Genomic DNA, 23266 nt, shown 5'->3' on the forward strand with positions numbered 1-23266 from the left:
TATTTCTGTAGAAAAATTTGCCAAAATGTTATTTCTATAGACAATTTTGCCACAATGTTATTTCTATACAAAATTTTATCAAAATTTTATTCCTATAGAAAATTTTGCCAAAATTTTATTTCTATAGAAAATTTTGTCAAAATTTTATTTCTATAGAAAATTTGGTCAACATTTTATTTCGATCGATCTGAAAACATTTTTCACTTAAAGTAAGAATATATATTTTTTTTAATTAAATTAAAACCTAAAGTTAAAGAAAAATTAAGAAAATTATTTTAGGCTCAATATTGGACCCTAAGTATAGGGCATATAATCCTTGATTTTTTTTGTAGTTTGATGTATGGTCTCATTTAGTCGCCTACTACCGAATTTTGCAATTTTTCCTATTTTTTTAATTCATATTTTTTGGCCTGCCTCCCAAACAAAGGATTGAATACGCGCTTTCAATTTTTACAAGCTTTGCACTTGATTTCACACACACCCACTCACATACACACACAGACACGATTACAATGCAATTCCATTTCCCCGCCTTGTCAAAATTCACTTTGGCATAAACTCATACGTGTGTTTGTTTGTGTTGTGCCATCGAGCTGTCACTCAATCTGTTATTTTGGGCTTTTAGTTTTGAATGACTTCGCAAATGGAAAGTGCATGCAATGAGAAGAATCGCTTGTGAAGTAAGAAGAGTGTGTGAAATCTAACGGATTTGAAATTCCAATTGATTGCGAGGACGATTTTTATGTTGGTGTTTAGATGATTGTTTGTTTCTAGGCCCTTTGGCTGTCGTGAAAGTGTTTAATGTGTTATTGGTTCAAGTACATTACAAGTGCCAAAATGGATGTCGTAGTTAAAAGGATAATTTGTTTTTTTTTCCTTTTTTTGTTTCTTGTTTCATTGATGAAGGATAAAGGATATCTGAACTTCAAACATTCAAATAAAATGAATTTCACAAATGCAATATGCCACTAAGTTGAAGTTATGTTAGATGAAAGTGGTTGTTTGTTATGGAAATTAAGAGAGCAAGGGACAAAGAGAGGGACAGAGAGAGTGAGATACCATAAAATAAATAAAATTTTGTAAAAATTTTCTACAGAAATACAATTTTGACAAAAATTTTCTATAGAAATAAAAATGTAACAAATTTCCCACGGAATATTTGTAAATAAATATCAAATTTAATATACACTGAAAAAACAATGAACCCACCAGGAAGAAAACTTTCGGTTAATTTTAGAAAATTTTGAATATTTGTAGAAAATTTTAACTAAACAGTATTACAAACGTTGGCATCACGCCGATGTCATAAAAATAAGTAAATATTTGTCGACAAATTCAAGAAAATTTGTTAAACATAACTAATGGCGTTTTCTTTTCTTGTAAAAAATGCGCACTTTTTTTGCATTTTGCCCGGAAAATGTACTTTTTAGGTTCTTTTCTAAAAAAAACAGGCAAAAGTGCGAAAAGGCTTCGAATTCTGTTGTGAAAATAGTGCCACGCATAGAGGCAAATTACGGGCATTTTCAGCACTGCCAACAATCGAGAGTGCTGCGATTGCCCTGTTTCCTTCTTTGGATTCTTTTCTGCCCGCTGAAATGATAGCATTTTTTTAGGTTGCTGGTAACATTTTAAAAATGCGCATTCTGTACAGACAAAATGACGGCAAAGCACTTTTTTCAGAAAAGAAAACACCATAAGTTTTTTCACTTTTTAAAGAAAATTTTGTAGTTTGAAGGAAAAACTTAGAGTTCAAAATTGCAAGAATGTCTTTAGTGACATACGAAGTTCATGATGGACGCATTTTTGGTAAAATTTACAAATCTAAAGAAATTCTGAACTATTTTGTAGAAGACACGAATTTAGTTAATCTTTATGCTTCATTTGAGTATATTTTTCCTAGGTTTTAGTTAATTTAACTAATGTACACAAAAAATTATTAGAGTAAAGGAAACTTTCTCCAAACATAATAATTAAATGAACTAAAATAAAGTTAAATTGGCTTTAGTGAAATAGAGAGTTCACTTTTTTGAGTGTAATGAAAAACTAAGAGCTTTTATTTCAGAAAAATTCAAATTTTTCGATTTGTTCTCATTTATGTTTCTGATGTGTTTTTCTTGAGTTTCCTAACAACTTTGAAGAATATTTTTATAGTAAGCTCACAGCAAAAAATTATGCCAGCCAGAAATACCCCATATCCAAACATAGCGAAAGCATAACGACACTCTGTAATGCCAATGGAGAAAAAACCACCAACGCCACCTTCGCACTTAGGTTTCTGGGGGAGCCATTTACGTTCCTCGCGTTTCATTAGACCAACTTCACGCTGCCAACGTAATCTGTAATAGAATATGATATTTATTGAGAAATTATAATTCATGATTAGAAATCACATATGAAACCCACTGGCGACGGAATAATTCTTTGTAGGGGAAATTCTTACGTGTTGGTATACCAACCATGGGTAATTGAAATGGTTCCAATTCCTTTAGACCACATTTTTCAGGTTCACTAAATGTATCACTAATAATTTGATAGCCTGTTTGTAATTCCACTTGATAGGCAAAAAGACCGGTACGTATTTTTTCCATGCCCACCAAAGGGGTCATATATACATTTTCACCTTTGGGAGCAATTTTTTTGTGATATAATTGTCGGGTCACAGGATCAGTAGATTCCTAATGAAAATTATCAATTATTAATATAAAGGGTGATTTGTTAAGAGCTTGATAACTTTTTTTTTTTAAAAAACGCATAAAATTTGCAAAATCTCATCGGTTCTTTATTTGAAACGTTAGATTGGTCCATGAAATTTACTTTTTTAAGATAATTTCATTTAAATGTTGACCGCGGCTGCGTCTTAGGTGGTCCATTCGGAAAGTCCAATTTTGGGCAACTTTTTCGAGCATTTCGGCCGGAATAGCCCGAATTTCTTCGGAAATGTTGTCTTCCAAAGCTGGAATAGTTGCTGGCTTATTTCTGTAGACTTTAGACTTGACGTAGCCTCACAAAAAATAGTCTAAAGGCGTCAAATCGCATGATCTTGGTGGCCAACTTACCGGTCCATTTCTTGAGATGAATTGTTCTCCGAAGTTTTCCCTCAAAATGGCCATAGAATCGCGAGCTGTGTGGCATGTAGCGCCATCTTGTTGAAACCACATGTCAACCAAGTTCAGTTCTTCCATTTTTGGCAACAAAAAGTTTGTTAGCATCGAACGATAGCGATCGCCATTCACCGTAACGTTGCGTCCAACAGCATCTTTGAAAAAATACGGTCCAATGATTCCACCAGCGTACAAACCACACCAAACAGTGCATTTTTCGGGATGCATGGGCAGTTCTTGAACGGCTTCTGGTTGCTCTTCACTCCAAATGCGGCAATTTTGCTTATTTACGTAGCCATTCAACCAGAAATGAGCCTCATCGCTGAACAAAATTTGTCGATAAAAAAGCGGATTTTCTGCCAAATTTTCTAGGGCCCATTCACTGAAAATTCGACGTTGTGGCAGATCGTAAGTCTATTCATGATGAAATGTCAAAGCATACTGAGCATCTTTCTCTTTGACACCATGTCTGAAATCCCACGTGATCTGTCAAATACTAATGCATGAAAATCCTAACCTCAAAAGAATCACCCTTTAGTTTCGTTTTGTAGACATGAAACAATGTATAACATGATTATTATAACGAAATATGACAAAAACAAAATTCATAGAAAAATATAACAATTTATATATAATACAAATATTTACATTTTTGTTAAACACTTTATTAATACGACAACAAAAAAATATCTCTAACTATTGGGTAGTCGAAAAAGTCTTTTCATATTTCCAATTAAAGGTGAGTATTAAGTTTGAGTTTAGCCGCTAATTTTCACTAAGGTGAAAACTAAATGAGTAAAAACGTCATAAAATTATACATATTTGTCGCAGATTTTATTATAACTTGATGGGGAATATCCCAAAGCAAATTTTCACAAAATTTATATTCCTTAAAATGGATTATTAAAGAAAAGTAATCGTGAAAAAATGACGATTTTAGCGGCTAAAGGTGGGTATTAAGTTCGAGTTTTCCGCTAAAATCGTAATTTTTTTACGATTACTTTCCTTAATTAATCCATTTTAAGGAATACAAACTTTGTGAAAATTTGCTTTGGGATATTCCCCATCAAGTTATAATGCAATCTGCAACAAATATGTATAATTTTATGACTTTTTTACTGATTTAGTTTTCACTTTAGTGAAAATTAGCGGCTAAACTCGAACTTAATACTCACCTTAAACTCGAACTTAATACCCACCTTGAACGTGAACTGATTTATTGAAAATTATGTTTTGAATTTTTTTTTTTTAATTTATTGAAGCAAATATGTACCAGTTTGGTAGACCACCCTTTGCCATTTTCCCGTCAGAGACGTTATTCCACCAGATCAAAAATCTGACTTATTTATTTTATTTCTTTAGGAATAACTTTTGACAAAATTTTCTATCGAAGTAAAATTTTGACAAAATTTTCTATAGGAATAACATTTTGACAAACATTTTTATAGGAATAAAATTTTTTTCCTTTTTTTTAAATAAAAAAAAAAATTAAATAGTGCAAATTTTTCATTATATTCACTCAGTTTTTCCAATTTCTCCGAATTATTTTTTGATATATACCTTTCCAAGTACCATATGGAACAAATATAAAGGGTGATACGGTTAAAATTTGGTCAAGGGAAAACGCGTGTAAATCGGTGAAATCGTTTATTTAAAAAATCAAATTAAATTTCTTTTTCAAGTTCAATTAGTATAAAATTCAGGAAAAATATTCAGTTAAGCTTTCGCTTTTCCAAATCCGAATTGCCGGGCCTCACGCTTGACACCTGCCATCCGATTTTGTACAGCCACCTTGTCCACCTTCTTCGCCGCAGAAAGCCAGTTTGCCTTGAACTGCTGCTCGTCCTTAGCAGTTTTTTTGGTATTCTTTAGGTTCCGCTTGACAATAGCCCAGTATTTCTCAATTGGGCGGAGCTCTGGCGTGTTGGGAGGGTTCTTGTCCTTGGGAACCACCTGCACGTTGTTGGCGGCGTACCACTCCATGGCCTTTTTACCGTAATGGCAAGATGCCAAATCCGGCCAAAACAGTACGGAACAACCGTGTTTCTTCAGGAAAGGCAGCAGACGTTTATTCAAACACTCTTTCACGTAAATTTCTTGGTTGACAGTCCCGGAAGCTATGAAAATGCTGCTTTTCAAGCCACAGGTACAGATGGCTTGCCAAACCAGATATTTCTTTGCGAACTTTATGTGCTTGAAAATATCTGCTACCTTTCCCCTTTCTTTTGCCGTATAAAACTCCTGTCCCGGAAGCTGCTTGTAGTCGGCTTTGACGTAGGTTTCGTCGTCCATTACCACGCAGTCAAACTTCGTCAACATCGTCGTGTACTGCCTCCGGGATCGCGCTTTGACCGTCGTATTTTGTTTATCATCGCGATTTGGAGTCACTACCTTCTTGTAAGTCGATAGTCCGGCTCGTTTTTTGGCTCGATGCACGGTTGTAGACGATACACTCAGCTTATTTGCGGCATCTCGGAGAGAGAGGTTAGGGTTTCGCTTGAAACTACCGGCAACTCTCTTTGTCGTCTCAGCGGCTTCCGGTTTTCGATTTCCACCCCGATCCAGACTTCCTGGCTGTCGACAAACGTTCCCCAAACACTTTAATTACATTTGTAACGGTTGATTTGGCAACTTTTAGCGATTTTGGCAGCTTTGCGTGCGAGTAGCTCGGATTTTCGCGATGCGCGAGCAAAATTTTGATACGCTGCTCTTCTTGCTTGGACGGCATTTTGACAACTGAAGAGTGAGTTCCAAAATCAAAATAGGAGCAACATTCTACACACAAACACCTTCAAAATGAGGGGTGTTCAGGTTTTTTAAATGCAAAATTGAAAGAAATACGTCAAGTTTATATTGACCAAATTTTGACCGTATCACCCTTTATTAATTTGCACTCCTTGAATATTCTTAATACGCATTTAGCATATGGGTTGAATCAAAACAATTCATGCTAATAATTTTGCTTTGGCATTTGCAGAAATCAATTCTAGAAAATTCCTTAAAATTGCTCTCCCGATTTACAAATATGTTTGCCCAATTTTATAAACAACTTTCGAAAACGGTAACATTGCCGTTGAATGCAAGATCAAAAATGACCTTTTCCAATGAATGTAAGATTCGACCAATATTCAACGACGACATCTATTGGATATTACCTGCAATGTAACTGCGACACACATACACATCTTTGATAGCGGTTAACACAATGTGATTGGAGAGAGACGATTCTACCGACATCTAGTGACAAAATACAAAAACACTTGTTCGAATACCCGACAATATGTTGTAGTGCTATTGATGAGCTCGTGAAATGAGACCATTGTGGCAAATGTAAATTGTGTGTTCAGTGACCAAATAATCCTCCATTAGAGTAACTGGACAAAAAATGTAAGTAGTGTGGCAAAAAAAAAATACGAACGGAAGAGTGATCGCTACTTAGAAAGTCCGTTTCTATCTGCGAAGAGAAACTCTGTTCCAACATTGAGTTTGAAGCGTTGACGTTTGCGCTTCGTATATTCGCGCAAGTTGGCCACAGTTTTTGTGCAAATATGAAAATTTTATATTTCTCTAGTGTGTGCAATTAACCAAAAGTCACTAAAAATCTCTGTGAGAGAATTTGTATGCTTACATTAAAATAAATTTTATTGTAAATCGTATCCTGTACTCCAATTTCCAAAGGCGATTTATTGAGGTCGTTCAAGGTGTGTATGGCCTCCGAGGGACTTTGCAATAGAGCCACAATATTTGCAGAAAATGATGTGAATAAAAATAGTGTCGCTACAAAAGTCGTAAAGAAAATAATACGACCCGAACGATTGCCAAATGATTGATAGAATCCCTGTTGACAAATTGCTCCCCAGACAAATGCCACACCATCCCAAAAATTCATATCATGACCATTAGGTGAGAAATGCAATTCCATGGCAAAAACAAATATCGTAAATAGTATCAAAAGGCAAATTGAAAGCCATACATCACTTTCAAAGGGCATAGCAAAGATATTGGCCACAGCCGATAAGGGTGGCTGACGGAACATAACTCCGGCTCGTATGCGAAAAGTTTCAGCGACAAAATCACAAAGGGCTATACGATCCAAACGCATAAAAATTGCCATTTGGCCAAAATCCAATTCGTTACGCTGGAACATACCCATGAGGCCATCGAATGAACCATTTGGTTTACGCCATCCATAGTTATCCATTTGATGGGTATTAAATCTAAAGAAGAATTCGTTAAAATTAAATCAAATTAAGTAAAAAAAATTAATTGAAAAAATAACACTTTCATCTTACTTCATATTAAGCTTATTGGCCAATTCCAGCGTTATGCGATGATTGACTTTAGAAAATATATCAAAATGCCGCAAGGATAGATCTTCAATATTTGTGAACATATCAGGATATGCTATTACCAGACCAGTTTTAAAAGTTATGCCTTCCAAATTCTCACGATATGATATGACTGATCCATATTTCTGTAAACTCGCAATAAGCTGTGATACATTCTGGAAATCGCCTACAACTTCATTTACTATTAAAGCTTTATCGGCTGCCACTTTGTAGATATCAAAAAGGGAGAATGTTTTCAAATCTTTGGATATCAATAGAACTTTTATTTCACTATCGGGTGGTAGAAAAATATCGTGTTCATTTAGCTTCTCCAAATCATTATGGTCATCCGTTATCAATAGCCAAAAACGGTTAGTGGTAAAATAATAATGTTCTGAGGCAGCACTCCAGCTCAAAAAATTCAAGCCACATGAGCTACTAAAGGAGTCTAATACCATACCGGTCTTATGGGCTAACGATTCAAATTTTATATTTAGAGGATGCCTTCCAGAACTAACATTGTGTTGCAATGACTTTGAATTTGCATATAAAAGAGTTTGTGGTGATTCCCGTTGATAATCAAATCCCGACCAAAAACGTACAGGAACATTTTGTTCTAACAAATGTGATGTAAGTATCTTTAGATCCATCAAAGAAGCTATTTGCAAAACTTCACACTGTCAATGCTGTAATTTTAAGAAAACATTTTACCTACCTTTCTTATTTGTGGAACATTTAATTAAATTCATGGTACGTACACCATGAAATTTGAAATATTCATGTAAAATTTGATTAATTTGCAATTGATCAGGCCTAGACATTTCGGCAAAAGAAATGGATGATTTCAAAGCGTTACCAAAAATTATGAATACCAGTGCTGCAACTGCAAACTTCATTCTTAAAAAAAAAGAATTTATTTTCCGAAGAATAAATGTCCTATACAAGCGATACAAAATGTTTATTTTATTACGTTTTTTTTTTGGAATGAGATAAAAATTGAGGAATTTTCTATCACTATATTCACATAAAAATAATGGATGTAATTTGTTGGAATAATGTGTTAAGGCCACCATAGGGGAATAAAAAATTCAAATGGTAATAGACATGAAAAAGTAATGGCATTTTCAGAAAATATTGTATAGAAATTTTTAAAAATTTCAATGGATATGACATTTTGCCAAAATTGAATTTTCTTAAGAAATTTCTAAAAATTCCCTAAACAAAAATACAATTTACGAAAATTTCTTAAGAAATCAAAATTTGCTATAGTAAAGATATTTTTAAAAAATTTCTTATCGAAGAAATTAAACTTTCCGAAAATTTCCTTATAAATTGAATTTTCGGAAATTCACTACAAAAATGCAAATTTTCGAAAAATTTTCTTTAGAAATGAAATATTTCTTATAGAAATCAAAATTTCCTATAGTAAAGAAATCTTCAGAAAATTTCATATAGAAATGAAACTTTCCCTAAAAATGGAATTTTCGGAAATTCACTACAAAATTGCAAGTTTTCGCAAAATTTCTCTAGACATTTATTTTTCCAAAAATTTTATATTGACATCTTCCTATAGAACTGAAAATTTCCCAACGAAAAGAAAATTTCCCAAAATTTCTAATAAAAAAAAAACATTTTCATAAATTTCCTTAAACATATAAAATTTGCATAAATTTCCTATATAAATCAAATGTTCCAAAAATTTCCTATAAAAGTGCAAAATGGCAAATTTGCAAACTGAAAATTTCTAATATTTAATTTCTTATAGAACTAAAAATTTTAAAAAATTTCCTAGAAAAATATGAGGCAACTTTTCAGAATATTTTTAATAGAAAATTTCCTATAGATCTGAAATTTTCCAAAAATTTCCTATAGATCTGAAATTTTCCAAAAATTTCCTAAATATCTGAAATTTTACGAAAATTTCCCATATAACTGAAATTTTCTGAAAATTTCTTATAGAAATGAAAATTTTCGAAAGTTTTTATGGAATTTTAAAAAATTTCCTAAAAAAATATGAGGCAACTTTTCAGAATTTTTTTATAGAAAATTTCCCATAGGATGAAATTTTCCCAAAAATTCCTATAGAAATGAATTTTTCCAAACATTTCCTATAGATCTGAAATTTTCCAAAAATTTCCCATGGATCTGAAATTTTCCGAAAATTTCCCATAGAACTGAGATTTTCTGAATATTTCTTATAGAAATGAAAATTTTCGAAAATTGAAAATTTTTGAAAATTTCTGTAGAAATGAACTTTTCCGAAAATTACCTATAGGAATGAAAATTTCCTATGGTTAGGTTAGGTATAGTGGCAGCCCGAAATTTTTAGGCTTACTTAGTAGACTATTCAGTCCATTGTGATACCTATGGAAATAAATCTTAAGAAATTTTCCAATAGAATTGAAATTTTACGCATTTTTTTCGGAAATTCACTACAACATCACAAATTTTCGAAAAATTTCCTCTGAAGAAATTAAAATTTTTCAAAAATGTTCTATTGAAAGTTTCTGAAAAGATATTTTCCCAAAAGATACCAACGAAAAGATATTTTCCCACAATTAAAACAAAAAATTAAACAATTTTTTCAATAAAATTTGCGAAAATTTCTTATAGAATGACAAATTTTTCGAAAATTTCCTATAGAATTGAATTTTTTTCGATAATTTCCTATAGAAATGAAATTTTCCAATAAAAAACAAAATTGAAAATCTTCTAAAGGAGAGTACTATGTTCGGTTTTCGAGTTGAAAACACTTTATTTTCGCGATTACTTTTCCTGAAATAATCAAAATTATAAATGAAAACAAACATATTCCCGTAATGTCTGCCGAAATTTAGAGGAACACGAAAATGTGCATTAATTGAGTTAATTTATCTGCTTTATATTGAACTGTTTTAATAAAGTAACCGCGAAAATTTCAACTCGAAAAGCGAACATAGTACTTACCTTAAAACAGAAATTAAATATTCCGACAATTTTATATATAGGAATAACATTTTGCAAAAAATTCCTATAGAAATGACATTTTGCGAAAATTTCCCATAGAAAGGAAATTTTCTGAAAATTTCCTATGGAAATGAAATTTTCCGAAAATTTCCTATAAAAATAGAAATTTCCTAAAGTCTTCTTATACAGTACAAATTTTCTATATACATGAAAATTACCTATAGAAAACTAAAATTTACAAAAATTTGTTATAGAAATGCATTTTTCCGAAAATTTTCTTAGAAAAAAACTTCCGAAAATTTGTTTAAAAATAAATTTTTCCGAAAATTCATCCTAAGAAAACAAAATATCCGAATTTTCCGAAAATTTCCCATAGAAATGAAATTTTCTGACAATTTCCTACAGAAATCAACATTTCAGAAAACTTCATATTGAAATTAATTTTTCGACAAATTTCATATTGAAATGAAACTCTCCGAAATAGAATTGAAATTTTTCGTAATTTCCTATAGAAAGCAAAATTTCGGTAAATTTACTATAGTAATATATTTTTAGGAAAATTTCCTATAGAAATTAAATTTTTCACAAATATCCTAAAAATATGCAATTTTTCCAAAGAATTCCTACAGAAATCTAAATTTTTCAAAAATTTTCTATAGAAATGCAAATTTCCGGAAATTCTCGATAGAAAGCAAAAATTTCCGAAAATTTCTTATAGTAATAAATATTTAGGAAAATTTCCTATAGAAACGTATTTTCCCAAAGAATTCCTATAGAAATCCAAATTTTCCTACGATTTTCTATAGAAATGGAAATTTTTCGAAACTATCCTATAGAAATGATATTTTGCGAAAATTTCTTACAGAAATGAAAGTTTTCAAAAATTTCCTATAGAAATGAAATTTTTTGGAAAATAAAAGTTTTCCGCAAATTTTCTATTAAAATTTAATTTTTCTCAAATTTCCTATAGAAATGAAAGTTTACCAAATTTCATTTCTATACTTTGTTATGGCATGACCCATCGTTTTCTTTAAGACCGAGAACTACGGAAAATATTTATACTATACTACATCACACACACTTGCCAAATTATATCCACATAAAACTACGATGAATGATAATTTCAATAAATCAAAAACGATATAACAAACCACAGGGATATCTATTACAAGCACAATTTTGCAAATTACTGCACTATGTAGTGCTTGCCATGAAATGTTTTTATTGTATGCAAACGTATGCAATCACAATCAATATAAATGCATTTTTTGTTGATTAAAATAGTAAATGCATTATTGGAAAAGAAAATGGCAAACTGCCAAAGCAATTTTTTCGAAGAAATTTTGTTTCCTTAATAGAGTAGAAATTGGAAATCTAGAGGTATTTTAGGACCATAATTAGGTGTGCTAAAAATGGTGAGTATCGGTCCATGTTTCGGTATAGCCCTCATATAGACCGATCTCCCGATTTTAGTTCTTGGCTTCGAGAATCCGTAGTTTTTATACAATTTGCCTGAAATTGGAAATCTAGAGGTATTTTAGGACCACAAAGAGGTGTGCTAAAAATGGTGAGTATCGGTCCAAGTTTCGGTATAGCCTCCATATAGACCGATCTACCGATTTTACGTTTTGGGCTTATAGAAACCGTAGTTTTTATCCAATTTGCCGGATATTGAAAATCTGGAATTTTTAGGACTATAAATAGGTGTGCAAGAAATGATTTTATTGTTTGAGATTCTAGAAACCGTAGTTTTTACCCAATTTGCCTGAAATGTGAAAATCTACATATTTAAGATTTCAAATCAAGGCATCATTTCAACATTTTCTAACCTCCCTGAAATTTTAAAGGAAACTATAATATTTGATTCATGGTGGTGGGTATTTAAGATTCGGCCCGGCCGAACTTACGGCTGTATATACTTGTTTATTCTATTTTCGTGAATCACGCACCACTTTTGCTTGATTAACGCTCACTCACATAGTAGTCATTACGTGTGAGCCGTGAGTCACGACATATTTCGGGCGTCTCGCTACCCTGTAGTGGCTCAAATCGGCTTTTTTGTTTGGGCGAACACCTATGAGTCCCTAACACGGGTGCCACTCGTGCCAAAAATAATTGACCAAAATTTGAAGAAAAGTTTACCAAAAAATAAAATCTCTTATTTTGAAGAAAACAAATTTTTATTTCTAAAGAAAATTTTGTCAAAATTTTATTTCTATAGAAAATTTTGTCAAAATTTTATTTTTATAGAAAATTTTGTCAAAATTTTATTTCTATAGCAAATTTTGTAAAAATTTTATTTCTATAAAAAATTTTCTCAAAATATTTCTTATATGGAAAATTTTGTCAAAACTTTATTTGTATAGAAAGAGGTGTATGATATATAAATCAATCACTATACACAAAATTTTTATTAGAGCATCACTGCTCTTCTATAGAAAACTATGTCAAAATTTTATTTCTATAGAAAATTTTCTCAAAATTTTATTTCTATAGAAAATTTTGTCATAATTTGATTTCTATAGAAAACTATGTCAAAATTTTATTTCTATAGGAAATTTTGTCAACATTTTATTTCTAAAGAAAATTTTATCAACATTTTATTTCTAAAGAAAATTTTGTAAATTTTATTTCTAAAGAAAATTTTGTCTAAATTTTATTTCTATAGAAAATTTTGTAAAAATTTTATTTCGTTAGAAAATTTTGTCAAAATTTTATTTCGTCCAAATTTTGTTTCTATAGAGAATTTGTCAAAATTTTCTCAAATTTTTATTTATTTTTAACAAAATTTTATTTCTATAGAAATAATTATATAATAACTATATTTCTATAGAAAACTATGTCAAAATTTTATTTCTATAGAAAATTTTGTCAACATTTTATTTCTAAAAAAAAATTTTGTCAAAATTCTATTCTATAGAAAATTTTGTCATAATTTTATTTCGTCCAAATTTTGTTTCTATAGAGAATTTTGTTAAAATTTTATTTCTATAGAAAATTTCGTCAAAATTTTATTTCTATAGAGAATTTTGTCAAAATTTTCTCAAATTTTTATTTATTTTTAACAAAATTTTATTTCTATAGACATAATTATATAATAATTTTATTTCTATAGAAAACTATGTCAAAATTTAATTTCTATAGAAAATTTTGTCAACATTTTATTTCTAAAGAAAATTTTGTCAAAATTTTATTTCTATAGAAAATTTTGTCAATATTTTATTTCGTCCAAATTTTGTTTCTATAGAGAATTTTGTTAAAATTTTATTTCTATAGAAAATTTGGTCAAAATTTTATTTCTATAGACAATTTTGTCAAAATTTTCTCAAATTGTTATTTATTTTTAACAAAATTTTATTTCTATAGAAATAATTATATTTCTATAGAAAACTATGTCAAAATTTTATTTCTATAGAAAATTTTGTCAAAATTTTATTTCTAAAGAAAATTTTGTCAACATTTTAGTTCTAAAGAAAATGTTGTCAAAATTTTATTTCTATAGAAAATTTTGTCTAAATTTTATTTCTATAGAAAATTTCGTCAAAATTTTATTTCTATAGAGAATTTTGTCAAAGTTTTCTCAAATTTTTATTTATTTTTAACAAAATTTTATTTCTATAGACATAATTATATAATAATTTTATTTCTATAGAAAACTATGTCAAAATTTAATTTCTATAGAAAATTTTGTCAACATTTTATTTCTAAAGAAAATTTTGTCAAAATTTTATTTCTATAGAAAATTTTGTCAAAATTTTATTTCGTCCAAATTTTGTTTCTATAGAGAATTTTGTTAAAATTTTATTTCTATAGACAATTTTGTCAAAATTTTCTCAAATTGTTATTTATTTTTAACAAAATTTTATTTCTATAGAAATAATTATATTTCTATAGAAAACTATGTCAAAATTTTATTTCTATAGAAAATTTTGTCAAAATTTTATTTGTAAAGAAAATTTTGTCAACATTTTAGTTCTAAAGAAAATGTTGTCAAAATTTTATTTCTATAGAAAATTTTGTCAAAATTTTATTTCTATAGAAAATTTTTTCAAAATTTTATTTCTATAGAAAATTTTGTCAAAATTTTATTTCTATAGAAAATTTTGTCAAAATTTTATTTCTATAGAAAATTTTCTCAAATTTTTATTTCAAATTTTTATATATATATTTTTTCCTTTCATACAAAAACTATAAACATACATTAATTTATTTAATCAACACGCTAGAGTATTTATTATAGTTATAGGTACAAGAAGTTGTTCTGCTCATTCATTGCTCCTTTTCAAGATCTTTAGAACATTGAGGGATATTTTGGACAAAAATTCACAACAAAAAATTATAACAGCTAGAACTACACCATAGCCAAACATAGCTAAGGCATAACGACACTCTGTAATTCCAATCGAGACGAAGCCACCAACACCTCCCTCACATTTAGGTTTCTGGGGGAACCATTTGCGTTCCTCGCGATTCATTAGACCAACTTCACGTTGCCAACGTAATCTGAAAATTGCATAAAATATTGATTAGAAATTTTAATCCATGATATCTTTCACCCATAAAACCCACTGGCGACGAAATAATTCTTTGTAGGGAAAATTCTTGCGAGTTGGTACACCAAGCATGGGTAATTGAAATGGTTCCAGTTCTTTGAGTCCACACTTTTCGGGTTCACTAAATGTATCACTAATAATTTGATAGCCTGCCTGTAATTCCACTTGATAGGCAAAAAGGCCAGTGCGTATTTTTTCCATGCCCACCAACGGACGCATATATACACTTTCGCCTTTGGGAGCAATTTTCTTGTGATATAATTGTCGGGTCACAGGATCAGTGGTTTCCTGAAATTATGTATAGACTTTTTAAACATAAACATTTTTTAATTTATCTCTGCTTACATTAAAGTAAATTTTATTATAAACCGTATCCTGCACTCCAATTTCCAAAGGAGATTGACTAAGGTCATGTAACGTATGAATAGCCTCCGAGGGACTTTGTAATAAGGCCACGATATTTGCTGAGAACGATGTGAAGAAAAATAATGTCGCCACAAATGTTGTGAAAATTATCATACGACCCGAACGATTGGCAAACGATAGATGAAATCCTTGCTGACACAATGCTCCCCAGACAAACACAACACCATCCCAAAAATTCATATTGTGGGCATAGGGTGAATAATGCAATTCCAATCCAAATACAAATATCGTAAATAATATCAAAAAGAAAATTCCAATCCATACATCGATTTCAAATGGCAATGCAAAGATATTGGCCACAGCCGATAAGGGTGGCTGACGGAACATAACTCCGGCTCGTATGCGAAAAGTTTCGGCGACAAAATCGCAAAGGTCTATACGATCTAAACGCATAAAAATTGCCATTTGGCCAAAATCCAATTCGTTACGCTGGAACATACCCATTAAACCATCGAATGAACCATTTGGTTGACGCCATCCATAGTTATCCATTTGATGCGTATTAAATCTAGAATAGATATTTCATTAGATCATTTATCTTGTGATCCACAATCAACTTACTTCATATTCAACTTATTAGCCAATTCCAGGGTTATACGATTATTAACTTTGGAAATTGTATCAATATGTCGCATGGATACATCTTCAATGTTGGTGAACATATCGGGAAATGCTATTACCAAACCAGTATTAAAAGTTATACCTTCCAAATTCTCACGATGCGATATAGCTGATCTATATTTCTGCAAACTTTTTATAAGCTGTGCTATACTCTTGAAATCTGCCACAACTTCATTTACCATCAAAATTTTATCGGCCGCCACTTTGTAGATATCGAAAAGAGAGAATGATTCCAAGTTTTTGGATATCAGTAGAACTTTCACTTCACTATCGGGTGACAGAAAAATATCATTTTCTTCCAACTCCTGCAAATTATGGTAATCATCCGTTATCAATAGCCAAAAACGGTTAGTGGTAAAATAATTATGTTCGGAGTCAGCACTCCAGCTCAAAACATTCAAACCACATGGGCTACTAAAGCAATTTAAAACAACTCCGGTCTTATGGGCTAACGATTCTAATTTAAGATTTAGTGGGCGTCTTCCAACACTATAGTTTGATTTGAATGAATTTTGAGATCTCTGTTGTGATTCATTTAAATAATTGACACCAGACCAGAAACGCACTGGTACATGTTCTTCCATAAAATGTAAGAGAAGAAACCTCATATCCAAGAAAGAAGCTATTTACAAAACCGCACATTGTTAATAATTTTAAATTTTAAGACGAATTTTACTTACCACTTCCATTTGCAGAACATTCAATTAAATTCATCGTACGAACACCATGAAATTTGAAATATTCGTATACAATTTGATTCAAATGAAGTTGATCTGCAAGGGATATTTTCCCAAATGCAAGGGATTTGAAAATAACAACATAAATTATAAACTCTAGCAATACTGAAACAAGCTTCATGGTTAAATGGAACAATAGAATGTTTCTTCCGAAGAAATGGTCTTTACCGAGCAATTGTAAGTAATCCATATGACTTTTATATGCGGTAATACTATCCTTTTATTTTGTTTTCTCATCAATATGTGGTAAAAAAAAAAAATAATTTGCATTGGGTAGTGAAATTGGACAAGTGTGGATTAAGACTTTTATTCATCCTTCCGCAAAGTATGAAGATATCATAATAACTATCATTAAATCACATTAAGTTATTTTGTATTATATGGAGCAATCACATTGCGGTTTTAATAGAGCAATAACATGGTCTTATAACAAATGACCCATTGTTCAATGTGTTGTGACAAATATAGAAAAAAAAATTTTGACAAAATTTTCTATAGAAAACAAATTTTGACAAAATTTTCAATAGAAATAAAATTTTGAAAAAATAAAAATAAAATTTCGAAAAAAATGTTCATAGAAATAAAATTTTGACAAAATTTTCTATAGAAATAAAATGTTGACAAAATTGAAATGTTGAAATAAAATTTTTCTATAGAAATAAAAAATTTTAATTTTGAAAAAAAATTTTATAGACATAAAATTTTGACAAAATTTTCTAAGAAATAAAGTTTTGACAAAATTTTCTATTGAAATAAAATATTGACCAAATTTCCTATAGAAATAAAATTTTGACAAAATTTCCTATAAAAATAAAATTTTGCCAAATTTTCTATAGAAATCAAAATTTTGTCAAAATTTTCAATTGAAATATAATTTTTCTATAGAAGTAAAAATTTTGTAAACAAAATTTATAGACATAAAATTTTGACAAAATTTTCTATAGAAATAAGATTTTGCAAAAATTTTCTACAGAAATAAAATTTAGACAAAATTTTCTAAGAAATAAAATTTTGACAAAATTTTCCATTGAATTAAAATATTGACAAAATTTCCTATAGAAATAAAATTTTGACAAAATTTCCTATAAAAATAAAATTTTGCCAAATTTTCTATAGAAATCAAAATTTTGACTAAATTTTCTATAGAAATGAAATTTTGACAACATTTTCCATAGAAATAAAATATCGACAAAATTTTCTATAGAACTAAAATTTTGATAAATATTTCTATAGAAATAAATTTAGATAGCTAGCAAAATGTTACATGTCCTCTTTACGGACTAAAAATGGGTCTCTTTGGTTTACACATTCTTAACATTTTTGGCATTGTTTGATTTTTTTTACATATGATATTACCTTAATCCTAATGCTACGAGATTTGTGTGTACCACAATATTGTGCAGTGTAAAAAACAAGCTGGTCACGCTTTATAGTTGAATGCTGCATATTTTTTCTTTTTATTTCTTTTTAAATTACTTTAAATGTTTGGGTAAGCAAATAAAATGGCAAATAACTTACATATACGTTTTTGGTGCATTAAGTACTCTGCCTCTCCAGTAGTATTTAATTTTGCTTTGAAAATATCCAATAAAAATTGCTTTATGTATATTTCCCCAAGTGTTATAAGCAACCAATATAAAAATTTCAATTTCAAAGAAATTTCAATAATTTATTGAACACATATACACGTATAACATATATATTGTGCCTACCTACTACATTCACCATATAAGTCGTTGTGGTTCCTTATAATTATCCCATTTAATTTCTTTGGTAAAAAATATATAAAATGTTATTGCATTCAATACTATATTAAAACTTAATTCCATCCATTGAGCTGTTCTCGACTTCAGGTTGGGTCTAGTATTTAAACGGAAAATCACAAATGGGATTATGAAATAACGCAATTCCAATAGCCTTTGGAAACATAGAACAATAGCTGTAGCTAACCAAAACATTAATTTAAAATTAAAACGTAAATGCTGTATGCCCTGGTGAATGAACATAAAAGCTATGGTATAGATGGGGCACATGCAGTATTTAAACCACCAATAGCGACCATATAGACGATTCCATACGTAGAAAATATAATGTCGATTATCAGCCAATAAGTAGGGATGAACTAATGTATTGAAACGAACAATTAGTAGAAAAACGATGGTCACCATAATCATTTCACATTTGTAATTGAATAGAGCTTGCATTGTAACCCGAAATTTGGTGATGGTATTGGATATGGCAAAAATTGCGCAGAAAATAGAGAAGTAGAAAAGCTGTAAAATAGGAAGAGTAATGAAATATATACATTATTAAAGTGGAGTTTATATGTATTACCTGGGGCACATGTATGCTAACTTCATGGGCTCTTTTGTCACCCAAAACTATCGAACCATTTAGATAAACGAAACCTAAAAATGGAAGTATAATGATGAGGTAAAAGCATCCTTGTGTAAATATGTACCAAATGCATTTACACATTAGCTCGAAGCGCTTTAAAATATCGAAAATTACCTGTAAAGAAAAATGTACATAGGAATAGTGACTAAATTGGACATGTTTTTGTTTTAAATCATCGACGCCCGACATAGGACGGACATGTAATGAAAGCCACCATTTTAATATTTTAACAATTTTTTATCAAATGGTTTCATAGACCGGTGACCACTAAATGGGTCCCACTTTAATCCTTTTTGAAACATTGTCGAGTAACTTGGTTTCTAAACGAACACACCATCATTGCCAAATTAAATTTTAATACAATGGAAACTTTAAACTATATTTTATTGTTATTCAAAATAGCCCCAATTTATAATTGAAAAAGAAGAAACTACTAAACAAATATTTTGTTGGTTGTTTGTTTATTAAGCAAAAATAAATTATTAATACAAAATCAAAAAGAATTGAAAAAAAAAAAACAAAAATGTCATGCTATTCATTTGTATGTTATTGGCAAAACATTGGAAACTTTTGTAATAAAAAAGAAAAAACAAAAGTCTTGTATTAACCCTCGAATGCCCCAATTTTTTTGCCAGCTGATTAAATTTTCATTGTTAACGACACAAAAGCAAGAAAACTAAACAAGAAAAATTTATACGGTAAAGTTCAGTATATGCTTCAAAGCCTCTTGAACAGTTTCAACTAAGTTTTCTTTTTATTTTACCCATTTTTGTTGTCTTAAGGAGTGTTTTACTAAAAGCTTCCTTATTAAATGAAGCCCGCCTAAAGGCGGGATTGGGCATTAGAGGGTTAAGTTTTAATATTTTATTAGGTTTCCCTTATTTTTTATCATAGCATCACATCGCTGAGGCATGCTGTTAATTAGATAGACTAATCAGTCCATTGTGATACCACAATGGTGAACTTCACTCTTATCACTGAATGCTGCCCGATTCCAAGTTAAGCTCAATTACAAGGGAACTCCTTTTTATAGCCGAGTCCGAACGGCGTTCCACATTGCCATTGAAACCACTTAGAGAAGCTTTGAAACACTCGGAAATGTCAGAGAGATCTACTATATGCCACAGATTTTCTATGGTGGTTTAAATCTGGGGATTGGGCAGGCCATTTCAAAAATTGAAGTGTATGTCGAAAATAGCCACTCGGTAACAACCTTGGAGGTGTATTTTGGGTCATTGTCATGTTGGGACCTCTACGCTGGGGGCATGTTTCCTTATATATCCAGGCAATGGAGAGATGGTATCATTCAGGATTTGTTTATAGCCAGTAAGCGTATCTTTGACGCATGAATTGGGCCCATTCCAGAAAAACAACCCCACACCATTATGGTATATTACCACCGCCAATGGTAAGGTTTTTTATTTTTTTTTTTTGCTGGACGGTAATATTTAAGACCTGCTTCACCAACTCGGCCACCTACAGTCCTACGAATAATTATAAATTATTCTAAAATTTTCATTGAATACTAATGTTTTTTTATACCCTCCACCATAGGATGGGGGTATATTAACTTTGTCATTCCGTTTGTAACACATCGAAATATTGCTCTAAGACCCCATAAAGTATATATATTCTGGGTCGTGGTGAAATTCTGAGTCGATCTGAGCATGTCCGTCCGTCCGTCCGTCTGTTGAAATCACGCTAACTTCCCAACGAAACACAAGTAGTTGTTATTGATGTAGGTCGGATGGTATTGCAAATGGGCCATATGGGTCCACTTTTACGTATAGCCCCCATATAAACGGACCCCCAAATTTGGCTTGCGATTGCTCTAAAAGAAGCAAATTTCATCCGATCCGTCTGAAATTTGGTTTGCGGAGCCTCTAAGAGAAGCAAATTTCATCCGATCCGGCTGAAATTTTGTACATGGTGTTAGTATATGGTCTCTAACAACCATGGAAAGATTGGTCCGCATCGGTCCATAATTATATATAGCCCTCATATAAACCGATCCCCCGATTTGGCTTTCGGAGCCTCTAAGAGAAGCAAATTTCATCCGATCCGGCTGAAATTTGGTACATGGTGTTAGTATATGGTATCTAACAACTATGCGAAAATTGGTCCACATCGGTCCATAATTATATATGGCCCCCATATAAACCGATCACCAGATTTGACCTCCGGAGCCTCTTGGAAGACCAAAATCCATCTGATTCAGTTGAAATTTGGTACGTGGGGTTCATATATGGCCTCAAACACCCATGCAAAAATTGGTCTTAATCGGCCTATAATTATATATAGGCCCCATATAAACCGATCCCAGATTTGACCTCCGGAGCCCCGTGGAAAAGCAAAATTCATCCGATTCGGTTGAAATTTGGTACATGATGTTAGTATATGCTATCCAACAACCATGCAGGAATTGGTTCATATCAGTCCATAATTATATATAGCCCCCATATAAACCGATCCCCAGATTTGACCTCTGGTGCCTTTTGGAGCAGCAAAATTCATCCGATCTGGTTGGAATTGTGGTACGTGGTGGAAGTATATGCTATTTAACAACCATGCCACGAGTGGTCCATATCAGTCCATAATCATTTATAGCCCCCATATAAACCGATCCCGAGATTTGGTTTTGGAGGAGCAAATTTCATCCGAGTGATTTGAAATTTGTGGATGACAGTCTTTCGTAGAAGTTTCTACGCAATCCATGGTGGAGGGTACTTAAGATTCGGCCTGGCCGAATTTACGGCCGTATATACTTGTTAGTAGTTTAAAGAAAACTGAGTTAAAACATTATTTCATAATAAGATATATATGTTTTTTAAGAAGCAAAAACATTGGAGGGCCTTAAAGTTGAAAAATGAAATATTAGTAAAAAGTGTCCATTGTTTTGTCACCCACTGTATATCCTGGAGAACCGTTTTGCCAGCTAAAAAGTAAAATTGCAATTTCTTACATAGTCAAAACTTACATTCAATTTGTAAATCTTGACATCATTGGGCGGAATTTTTTTACATTCTGCATATTTAACAGTGATAAGATCCAATGCCATGGTACCAAACGCCATGCCAACCCATACTACATTTGTTTGACGCATCAAAACACTTGCAGCCGCTATAAATAACAATGCAATTGAAGAATCTATTAAGGGATATTTGCATACAGGACCAAAACTAAAACTTACCATATACTGAGGCCTGAAGATGATTCCCTTTTTGCCAAAATATATAGAAGAGCAAAATGGTCGTTAGTGATAATGTATCCGAGTAATATAAATGACTGAAAAAGTATAAAGGGGGCAATGAAGCGATGGTAAATGCGTCTAATGCGGCCAAAGAAGACTGCACATTTCCAAAATTCTTCCTTCGTATGTAATAAATAAGTAAAACATTTACACCAGCGGCTACCAGGGATATTAGACGTAAGCCCAGAACTTCACAAAATTCAAACGGTATTAAGACCAATGCAAATAGATAAAGGCCAGGGAATGTTGTTATCTTGGGGTCCCACTACAGAGAGAAATATAATTTTAAAATATATGTAGAATAGTATCTCCTAAACACTTCCAAGAACCACACTTTATCGTGGCTAGCATTAACATATTTTATATATCCAGGCAAGCTAACACTGATCCCTTTAATATCGATTTAATTTTCTTGGACAGTGGGCAAAGCTATAACCTGCAATGTTACCTGTTTGAAATTCTTTCTGCAATAGTGTAATCCTTGTTTTAGATGGAACTCCTCATCTATGACCATTTGTGTAGTTGAGAATACCCTCAAGAACAGAGGCAAAGAATATGCTGCAAACACCAGCAGCAATAACAAAGGAGCCACATACGGCTGCATTTTGAATTAAGTTTTTCGTTTAACTTTTAATCAAATGGGCCAAACTTGCCGGAGACCCAGCCGGCAAGAACCTAGTTTAATGTGTGTGTGTTATTAATTTGTTCTTCTCCTTCCCACTCTTCAGAGATGGGATGTTTTATAAATAGTTCACGTCAATGAATGGCAACATTGAGGTGACATTCACATATTAAGATTTGTTGTACAATGGTTTAAAACCTCACACCAGAGAATGAAGCCGCCGAGTCGCGCCGCCGATTTCAGTCGCCGCCGGCCATTTTTTGCCAGTCGACGCCGCCGCCGAAT

General features: G+C 31.3%; 2 protein-coding genes across 2 annotated transcripts; both read right to left on the reverse strand.

Annotated features, from left to right (window-relative positions):
• Positions 1–2022: 2022 nt before the first annotated feature.
• On the reverse strand, positions 2023–16889 carry Ir75d (Ionotropic receptor 75d). Its single transcript, XM_075306563.1, has 10 exons — positions 16656–16889; positions 15916–16597; positions 15274–15862; positions 14945–15216; positions 14642–14878; positions 8145–8365; positions 7394–8087; positions 6730–7318; positions 2404–2675; positions 2023–2336 (listed from the first exon to the last, which is right to left on the reverse strand). Exons 1-10 carry the CDS (start codon positions 16831–16833, stop codon positions 2093–2095), a joined length of 3978 nt encoding a protein of 1325 aa, XP_075162678.1. The 5' UTR covers positions 16834–16889; the 3' UTR covers positions 2023–2092.
• Positions 16890–18360: 1471 nt separating this feature from the next.
• Positions 18361–23060, reverse strand: Alg10 (alpha-1,2-glucosyltransferase Alg10). Its single transcript, XM_075305638.1, has 5 exons — positions 22808–23060; positions 22300–22624; positions 22087–22229; positions 19047–19223; positions 18361–18985 (listed from the first exon to the last, which is right to left on the reverse strand). The coding sequence occupies exons 1-5, from the start codon at positions 22961–22963 to the stop codon at positions 18434–18436; spliced, it is 1353 nt and encodes a 450-aa protein (XP_075161753.1). The 5' UTR covers positions 22964–23060; the 3' UTR covers positions 18361–18433.
• Positions 23061–23266: the final 206 nt, after the last annotated feature.

Source organism: Haematobia irritans, chromosome 4 (assembly GCF_050003625.1).
Source record: "Haematobia irritans isolate KBUSLIRL chromosome 4, ASM5000362v1, whole genome shotgun sequence".
NCBI lineage: Eukaryota > Metazoa > Arthropoda > Insecta > Diptera > Muscidae > Haematobia > Haematobia irritans.